Raw genomic sequence first — 10,491 nt, forward strand, 5'->3', positions numbered from 1 at the left:
CAATATTAATAAATAAAGGCATCTCCTTCACACCTTCCATAGTTGCAGCCGATCCCAATGGATGGTGCGTTTTAGTAACCGGTAAACTTTATAATCGTAATGTTATTTTAGCCAACATATATGCTCTAAACTGTGATGTCCCTCAGTTTTTTTCCCATGTCACTAATCGGCTCCCTTGCTTAAATTCACACCTGCTGATTATGGGAGGGGACTTTAATTTCTGTCTGGACCCCAGGATGGATAGGTCATCTTTAAGGCTGGGATATGCAACAACTAAATCTGTATACTATATACAGTTATTTCTTCCCACTTTAAGGCATTACCGATATCTGGCGCTTTTTACATCCAAAAGACAGGCAATATTCTCTTTTCATGTGCTCATCAAACCTATAGCAGAATTGATTACTTTTTTATTGATAATAAATTAACAGCGGAGGTTCAGTCATGTGAATACCACCCTATAGTAGTATCACATCATGCTCCTCTTTTACTTAAACTGAACATCCCTGATGTTATAACGCCCAGAGGGACGTGGAGATTTAATTCTCTTCAGCTATCTGATGAAAACTTTCTGAACTTCATGTCCGACCAAATCTCTGTTTTTAGATATAAATATGACACCAGATGTTTCCATGGCGACTGTATGGGAGGCTCTTAATGTAATATCATTTATGGCAACAAAAAAAAGGGACTCAAAATCAAAACAAGTGGAGATGGAAGAACAAATAGCTGATTTAGATAAGAAGAATGCACAAACTCCCTCCCCAGATCTGTACAAAGAACGTTTGAAACTAAATACAGAGTATGACATATTTACTTCACACACCATTGAAAATTTATTGTTAAAAAATCTGAGAAATATTTATGAGCACGGAGACAGAGCAGAGGAGGTTCTGGCAAGACAGCTGAAGCATGCCAGGGGTGAAGACTGTCACTGACTCGCGAATAAAATAAATGATGCATTTCAGTGTTACTACCACGATCTTTATAGCTCTAATAATTCTTGTGACCCTTCTGCCTCACTTAACTTCTTTAGAGATCTGCCTATTCCAACTTTGTCTCCAGATCAGGTCACTGCCTTGGAGGCACCAATGCAGCTGCAGGAGATTGAGGAGGCAATCAGATCATTACAACCCGGGAAATCACCTGGCCCTGATGGCTTGCCGAGTGAGTTTTACGCAGTGTTTTCAAACAATTAACACCTGTTTTTGCATAAGTATTCGTAGACTCTCTAAATAGGGGGACTCTTCCTGATACTTTGAATCAGGCTTGTATAACACCGCTCACGAAAAAAGGTAAAAACCCCTTAGAGTGTGTGTCTTACAGGCCAATCTCACTTTTAAACTGTGATTATAAAATTCTGGCCAAAGTATTGGTCTGTCGTCTACAAGGGGTTTTGACCCATATTATATCATCAGACCAGACTGGTTTTGTGAAAGACAGGCGCTCCTTTTTCAGTGTCCGTCATTTGTTTAATATCATATACACTCCGTGCCAGACTGATTCTGAATGCCTTCTTTCCATGGATGCAGAGAAGGCATTCAACAGAGTGGAGTAGGTCTACCTGTTTGAGACTTTGCTTAGGTTTGGGTTTGGTGATACATTTATATCATGGGTTAGACTACTGTATGCTTGCCCTTCAGCAATGGTACTAACAAATAACCATTATTCAAAATTGTTCAGGCTACATCGTGGTACCGTCAGGGATGTCCTCTTAGCCCCCTTCTTTTTGTGCTAACTATTGAGCCTCTAGCCATAGCGATAAGAAACAACCATATCCATGGCATTACAAGACTTGGCACTGAACATAAACCATCATCGTATGCTGATGATCTGTTATTATTTGTGTCCAAGGCTGAGACTACTATTCCGCTCATTCTGGAGCTTCTTGCAAAATTTGGAGAAATCTCAGGGTATAAACTAAATCTACATAAGAGCGAATTATTGCCACTAAATTTGACTAAAACATTACAAAATATTACAATGCCCTTTAAAACGGCTGCTAACAGTTTTGTTCATTGTAACAAGAAATTGGGTCATTGTAACAAGAAATTTTTGTGATCTCTTTAAAAAATAATTTCGACGCATTGCAACACAAAGTTCCGCAGGACTTATCTAGCCGGTCACTCCTTCCACTCTCATTGGTTGGGAGAGTGAATGTTGTCAAAATGTCTGAGTTACCAAGGTATTTATACTTATTTCAGAGCCTTCCTGTGTTCATCTCCAATGCTTATTTTAAAAAGCTTGATTCAGAACAGCAAGAAACCCTGTTTGCATAAAGAACACCTGCAGAAGTCAAAGCAGGATGGCAGCCTAGCACTTCAAAATTTTCGATATTACTACTGGGCTGCTAATCTTTGTGGTTTGTCCTTTTGGGCACATTGCTATGTGGACAGGCATCAACACTGTCACCTACACTGTCACTGTGTGCTCTGTAGCACTCGTATAACAGTGGTCCGGCATCTCTGTGTGGAATAGTAGTGTTCAAGCCACCTCAAAATGAATGAATGAATGAATGAATATATATATATATATATATATATATATATATATATATATATATATATATATATATATATATATATATATATATATATATATATATATATATATATATATATATATATATATATATATATATATATATATATATATATATACACACACACACACACACACACACACACACACTTACTACAACTTACTACATTTCACAAGCTCAAACAATTCTTAGTTTTAGCCTTGCCTGTGTATTATATCTTTGATTCTTATTCTATTGAACGTTGAAATCTTGAAACAGTTTATATTTTAAGAAAGGCTCTATTTAAAGTGAAACTCTCGTCAAAAAGCAACCTAGGCTTTATTTGTGAATGTATATGAGACAAAATTTTGTTTAAAAGCATAATTACGATGAAAGAGGCACTTTTAAGATTTACCACAGTTTGGTTTTCAGGCAAGCTCATTTTCAATGTGCGGGGCACTCTTACACTACCATCAGTGCCGGATTTAGCAATTTAGGGGCCCAAACTAACAGTATGGTCTATGAACAAAATGAATGTGGGCCTATTTTTTTTTTGTCCAATAAAAGGTGAAGTCAATTACCTAGTTGTCCAGATGTTAGTGATGATCGGGCTTCTTCTTTCTACTATTATGAAGTGAGAGGTTAAAAAACAACAGTAGATCAATGATTGAGATTAAGAAATAATATTTTTTTGTATTCTTAAATGATTACCTTCTTTTTGGGTCTCTGTTAGTAAGTCTACAGTGCTTTGGTTGGTGGCAGCTGGATTAGCACAGCTAGGGCTAGGGCTACAACTGGCAGAAATAGGTTGACTCACCAGAACCCCACCATTGTCATCATTGCTGTCAAAATGGCCATCAGTGGACAACTCCTCCACCTTGTCTGTGTCAACGTGAGGCACCATCCACACAGGCGAAATATTTGCAACCACACGGATCCACTGAAAACAGCTGAAAATGCTGTAGTTTATCTTTCAGGCCTATAGGTGGCGCTTGATATTCACCAAAACTGGAGAAGAATACACGGAGCATGCGCATAAAGCTTGCACGCTGTAATCAAACAGACAGTAGACGGAGAAACCAAACACAACAAGAAGAAGATGAAAATGGCTAGTGCAAGAAAACCAGAATCGTTTACGTAGAGCGGTAATAAGGTTGAACTGCTGCTGCGACTCACACTCAACCACAAGGCATGTAAGTTGCAAGAAAGGCTCAATATCTTCTGCAGCACGAACACAAGCATGTAGTCTGCCATTATTATTGTTGTTGTTGTTGTTGTTGTTATGAGACCTTGCGGGGTTCAGACGTCAGAGGCAAAAGGTCGAGGGGTGGGGCAATAGCGTCATCGTTTTGGAAAGTATGCGGATTTGTCGTCCACACGACAACGGCAGGGCTACGTTTCCAGATTTTTCCACCCTGAGACTTTTTCAAAAAAAGTGCGTTTTCAGACGCTGCGTTTTCAGGATCCGTATGATGCAATACATGTGCGTTTTCGCAAAAGAGCGTTGTCGTCTGGATGGGGCCTCACAGACACTTAACAGCTAACGTTAGCTGCTGCTGCTGTTGGGGTGCTGGAATATCCAACACTTTGGGTGTTGTTGACTGTATCCCCGGTAACAGCAGTGGTAAAATAGTTTGTCAGCTTTGCTATATATTTCTCCACGCCTTTTTTTATTTTTCCGTTTATTCGAACTGCTCAGACAGTTTCGTTTCATTTTAGCTTTTACTCTGTGTGTGTTTGTTTATTCTTCTCCTTCTGTGTGGTTTATTGGCGGTTGGCAAATGGTGCATTACCGCCACCAACTGGACTGGAGTGTCGTTTGTGTTCATCTTTTGCAGTCTGTCAAGGACTAGTCCATTTCATCGTGAAAGTAATGTGTTTGTAATGTGGTGAGTGGATAATACATACTATCATTGTGATTAACAGGGGATGGGGTATGCAAATTATTAATCTTTAATGAGGAACATATTAATAATGTAACCTGCAATGGACTCCAGTAGCAGAAACATGAAGTGAGTCTCCCCCTCAAGAGAGACAAGAGTTTAACTTCCACTGATTATTGAACTCTCCCAACTCCTGAGGTCCATCACTGCTGTTTTGTCTGGAGAGTAGCTCCTGTACTGTCCTGTTTATGACTAAAGATTTGAGTTTTGCTGCTTAAAATGAGCCATGATGTTTGCTACAGTGACATTACTGTGTGCATGGAAAGGAAACCTTTCAATGATTGAAAGCAGCCTCTCTAATCATTAAAGCAGAGTGTACATGCGTAGTGAACCTGCTTGTGAGGATGCATCTCACTATATGAATAGTGAGACCCTCTATAAAGCAGGTAAAACACTGGCCAGCCAACACGCCAATGTTGCAGTCAAGCACAGTAAAACCATGGTAAGCAAACCAGTTTTGGCAATGAAGGCAGGTGCCAAGTCATGCTGGAAAATCAGCATCTGCATACTGTATGAAGGTACAGAGTGTAAGAGATTCACACACCATCATTGTATCATAGTTTCAAAACCTCACTACTTTGTGAATCCTAAAAGGTCCACATGAACAAGGGAGACCTAAGTTAAACTGTCTCAGTGTTCCCTACCTCCACTATTTGGATCTGTGGAAGGTGCTGCTGACTCACCCAAAGCAGCTCTTGAAGTCATTCTCATAGCGCTGGCTGTCAGTGAAGCGGGAGCTAGATGATTTGGATCTGCAGATGCAGCAGCCATCTATGCTACGGTACATCTTTGGTTTGTGGAAGCCAAACATCTGCAGCAACACAGGCAGAGATAGAGTTGCAATGGTAAGATAACATTCTGAAAAAGTATTTTGGTTTCACTGTATAAGGCATTATAAAATTATCATTATTGATCGGTTACAATGACCCTTATAAGAAGAAAAACTGGGTTTTTTGTTTAACAAACACTTCATTTATTAGAATTTCACATAGACACATATATTGACACAGATATAGATAGACATAGATATGCATGTATGCTCAAAAAATTAAGGGACACTTTAATCACACATCAGATCTTGACAAACGAATACTTCAATTTGGAAACAGTTTGTCCTTCCAAACAGTACCTGTATGGACAACGGGTGCAAGTGGAGTCTGACCATAAACCTCTTGAGTCAGTATTCGAAAAAGGACTACAAAAAGCCCCTCCCAGATTGCAGAGGATGCTAATGAAACTGCAGACTTTTGACTTGGATGTAGCCCACAAGTCTTGCTCATCGCAGATACACTCAGCAGAGTTTACGTACAAGAACAGACTGAACAACTACTTCAGGAAGAAATAGAAGTTAATCTTTCATCTGCACACATACTGAATTAGTTCAAAACTGCAACTGCTGAGGATGGTGAACTGCAGTTGGTGATGGAAGCAGTTCAGTTGGGATGGCCTGAACAGGTTAGCCAAGTTCCGACTGAAATAAAAAATACTGGACATTCAGAGAGGAGCTCATTTGATCAGAAGGACTTGTTTAAGAACACCAGACTTGTGGTCCCTCACAGACTGAGAGCATAAATGCTTCAGAAAATTCACAAGACACATTAAGGGATTGTCAAATGTAAAGAGAGAGCACGAGCTGTACTGTTTTGGCACAGCATGTCCAAACAGACTGAGGACATGGTGTGGCAGTGTGTAGTCTGTAACACCTTCAAAAGGGTAATGTAAAAGAACCACTTATATGCCATGTCATTCCATAAAGGTCACGGGCAAAACTAGGTGTGGACCTCTTCCACTTTGAGTAGTAATCTACACACAGCAGATATTCACTTTGATCAAAGTACCCTGAAATTGCCAAACTGCCCCAAACAGGAAGCCAGTATGTCATCAGCGCTCTTAAATCTATGTTTGCAAGACATGGGTTCCAGATGAAGTGTCCAGCATAGCCACAATGAAATGGTCAAATCGAGCTAACAATCCAGACCATAAAAAACCTGCTCAAGAAAGCGCTGCTCTGCTTGAGTACAGGAATGCACCTTTGGATGGAGTGAAACTATCACTTGCCCAGCTGCTGTTGGGTCTATGACTAAAAACAAAGCTGCCAGCAACTGCCCAGCTGTTAAAGCCTCAGCTGTACCAGAGAGTGAACAAATAGAGAAATGACAGCAGAAACAGAAAAACTATTTTGATCGTGGAGTGAGGAAATGTGTGTGTGTGTGTGTGCGCGCGCGCGCCTTTGGTGAATGAGCCAGGTTATCATGCTGCGCATCACGGAGGAAGGAAAAGTGCGGCCCGGCTGCCACTTACGCAACTGTGGTGCTGATGCAACTGGAGGCTTGAGGGATGCTGACTGTAGGTGATCCACAAGCACTGTAATCGCTCAGACGCAGGTTTAAACCCACTTTATGTCCTACTATGATTAAAACATGAAAAGACGGGATGGAAAGCAACATCAAATGTTACAAAGACTTTTTTGCGGTTATCATATTGAACGTGTCACATGTGGCGCTGTGCGGTGGTGCTGGCGGTGATTGGTTGTGTAATCCTGTCCTGACAGGCAGGCACATGGCAGGATGGATGGATGGATGGAGCAGAGGCATGCTGCCACCTGACGTGATGTGATGCTGTATTTGCTGCACACAATGATTCAGGGCTGCACACAGTCTGAATATGACTCAAGTGGACAAAGTTCACTGTAATGCGGTTATATTGTAGATTATTGACAAAGCTTTATAGATTTATCATAGTCGCCGGGTGCAGAATGAATCAGTCCTTCCTCCAGGCTTTTACATGCTCGTGGCGCTGCTTTGTGGCGACATTCGTCCGACTGCAAAAAAAAGGCGTAAATGGAGGAAAAATAAAACAAAAACAAAACAAACCAAAAAAACACATGGCAACTTTGTGGTCAATACTGCTCGATTCAGTCATATGGCCCATTGTTCCTCATATCGCAACATGAAGGCAGCGCTCCTCCGTGTGCGTCTATTATCGGACATTAGACTGTCTTTGATTTTACAGAGAAACTGTGTGGTTGGGGGTTAGGGAAGTCAGCACACTTTGATCCCAAGTTCCAATTGCAAAAGTATGTCATCCCTCTTCCTTCCTCATTATTTACTAGAATTGTTAGACTCTAAAGCACTCGTGGCGATTTTCACACTTTATTTGAAACATTGTAGGTCGGTCCTACAACTTAACAAAGCCGCGGGACTGACTGATTCAGCCTTCGGGTTTTTAAAACAGGAAGTCATTCTGTGTTTTGAATATAACGTATTGACAGAGTTGAAGTATTACCGCGGGGGGAGCTGGTCGCTGACGCAGAAGCACACCCACCAGCTCAGCTCTACACGCTTTCATTCAATGTTTGAATGTGTTGAGTAACTTCAAGCTACCGTTATATTTCAACCCTCTTTCATTTTGAGCAGAAATGTAAACGGGGCGAATGAACAGAGTAACGTTTATACGAGCCAACGAAAAACATAAAGTGAGCTTATAGCAGCTTAAGAAATATTTCTTGAAGTAAATGAGCAACTACTCAACGTTGACAAACCCAGCTAAAACACTAGAGCGTCGTCAGACCAACAGACACACACTGTGGAGTCTTTTAAAAACACACCGCAGTACAAAAAGCAAATGGAATCCCCCGTGTTATAGTAATTATTATCCACTTCAGTGACGATGAAGCCGAGGCTTTGTGCTCCTTCAGGTCAGTCAGTCAGTGTTTTGGACACAGCTTACACAGCTGGTTCGGATAGAGCTATCTGGAGATGTGGAATGAGAAACACCAGCCTCCGACAACTTTCCTGCGCGCCGACAGACGTCGAGCTCGAAGAACAACCTTCCTCTTGTTGACAAAGATAGAAAACACATTTACCTTGTTCCAAAGTGAGAAGCTGAGCGGTTCGCACCTCTTGTCATATGCGGTAAAAAGCCGTTTTCGAAGTGTCTAATATAACAGTGAGCGCCGCTGCAGACCATCAGTTAGAACGTTGCCCGCCGCAACGTCTTCACACAAGGATAACAAAAAACACTTCCGCTTGCCAGTTTCAGATTAAAATCAGCGTCACCAGCACCTTTCTATCGTCCGCTTATTTTGAAGGCCCGGTCGACACATTCCGACACTGCATTGACTATGTGGGGCCAGCCAGATGGATAAATCCCCAGCCTGATGCAGACGGTGTGCCTGTAGTAGAAACGTACACGCAAACGCGTTACGGAGACTCACGCGCTACCATTTTCTGATTTTCTTCAATCAGCAGGATTTGCATACCGCTGTGACGTGTGCCTGCATATACACACTGCGATGCCCAAGTTAGGAAGGACATTTACGCGGGAAAAGGTGGTTAACCAAGGGAGAAGGTGCAGGACGGGGATGCTGCCACGAGATGGCTCTGATAACACTTTTTATGTTGCTCTTGAGCTAACTTATTTTGATTTGATGTATTTTATCAGATATGAATATGAAATTATAAATACAAGACAAGCTGGTTGTAAGAGTAAAAACAACATTATACACTATATACATTTCAACTGAGAAAAAAAGATTAATTAAAAACATCTTGTAACAGGAACTCAGAAATGTCAACAATAAAAGTATTAGTGTATAACTGTGGAAAGCACTTTATGTAGTGTGTGGACCATCTGACAACAAGCAAAAATTGTTTGGTTGTTAGCAAAAGCAGTTGCAAATAAAAAATAAATAAGTAAGTGAAGCATGGTTGCTACAATAACACTGTGGTATAATTTATCTGGGACTACTAATGTAATACTGTATCCTTGCAGGGACTGAGGAAGGAGAGCATTCTTGATTCCAGTACCTTGTATAATGGCAACATGGCAACTGGCTGAAGGTCTCCAATATGTAATAATGTTTTCACATCTCACACAATCTCAAGAGCTACTTGCAATTTGTTGAATAGATCAAAATATTAACTAATTGAAAAGATACTGTCAGCAAATTAAAGTGAAATACAAATATGTCATAATATAGTCTGACATATTTGGATTTCACTTGAATTCCCCATTGAATTTTACTGTAGAAATTATAAGAGAAAGCAAACAGACAACAGAAGTTAAGATACAAACTCTTCTGTTTCTAGCTTAACACTTTGTAGACTGATCAATTTATTCAACATTGTGTTTTTTATATTTTATTAAGATACTTTGTGTAGGTGAAAAAGCAGGCTTTTTTCCAAGTGAACAATGGCAATGCAAACCTTCAGGTTAGCATACACAAACATGTCATCCGTGCAGCACTCTGTTGATTCTAGTTTAATGTTTGAGAACACGATGGTCCCTCTATTTCTATACTGCATCATTAACATTGATGTATTAATAATGTGATAATAAGATACATTTAAAAAATGCTTTGTCCCCCAAATTAGGTCAAAGTCTCAAGTTATATTTGCCTCATCATATAAATGTGTCATTTGGAACAATCCACTAGAGTAAAACCCTCTTCTCCTATAATCCTTCAGAACGTGTTTGTATAACATGTTGGAAATTTTGACCTGTTGCTCATTTCTTTCACGAGGGTCGAACCATATACATGTTCATGAGAATAAAATGTGAAAAGTTTTCACCTTGTTATTGGGGACAGAAATTGCCACAACAGTATGATCAGCTGTTACCAGTGTATCCGTTAACCAGTGGAATGTTTTTTTCCCAGTCTTTTGTTGACCTCTTCACAACTTGTTTGAAACGTGTTGCTGCCATCAAAATCAGAGTAACAAGATAATTAAGAAAATCACTGAAGTTGATGAAGTAAAACATTTGTATACTGTAATATAAGTATATTGTCTTTGTACAGTTTTCAGTTGAGTACACAGTAGGGTCTGAGTCTGACTTTTACACAAACCAATGAATGCTGTCAATAAAGCAAAAGGGGGAAGTACCAAACACTAAGATATTCTCAAATCCATGGTGATTTTTCAAAGATTCAACATCCTACTCAAACTGGTAAGCTGATACTATTATTTGTAATGAGAAAAATGGGATGCAAAATAGAAGTACCTTGACTAGTGGTCTCAGACTTTT

General features: G+C 40.1%; 1 protein-coding gene across 5 annotated transcripts in view; it reads right to left on the bottom strand.

Annotated features, from left to right (window-relative positions):
- The window catches only part of LOC119032789 (SIN3-HDAC complex-associated factor-like), a 53,823-nt gene extending 45,126 nt beyond the window's left edge, over nt 1-8,697 (bottom strand). For 2 of the 5 annotated variants that reach the window (XR_005079036.1, XM_037122327.1), the window contains exons 1-2: nt 8,330-8,515; nt 5,148-5,275 (exon numbers count right to left, since the gene is read on the bottom strand). Coding sequence is in view for 4 of the 5 variants with exons in the window: in XM_037122327.1 (XP_036978222.1) it covers nt 5,148-5,275 (128 nt within the window). In the remaining variant the exon portion in view is untranslated. The other 3 variants (XM_037122328.1, XM_037122326.1, XM_037122329.1) reach the window with 3 other exon arrangements.
- Between the last annotated feature and the right edge of the window lie 1,794 nt (nt 8,698-10,491).

The sequence above is a fragment of the Acanthopagrus latus genome, chromosome 14, assembly GCF_904848185.1.
Source record: "Acanthopagrus latus isolate v.2019 chromosome 14, fAcaLat1.1, whole genome shotgun sequence".
NCBI classification, from domain to species: domain Eukaryota; kingdom Metazoa; phylum Chordata; class Actinopteri; order Spariformes; family Sparidae; genus Acanthopagrus; species Acanthopagrus latus.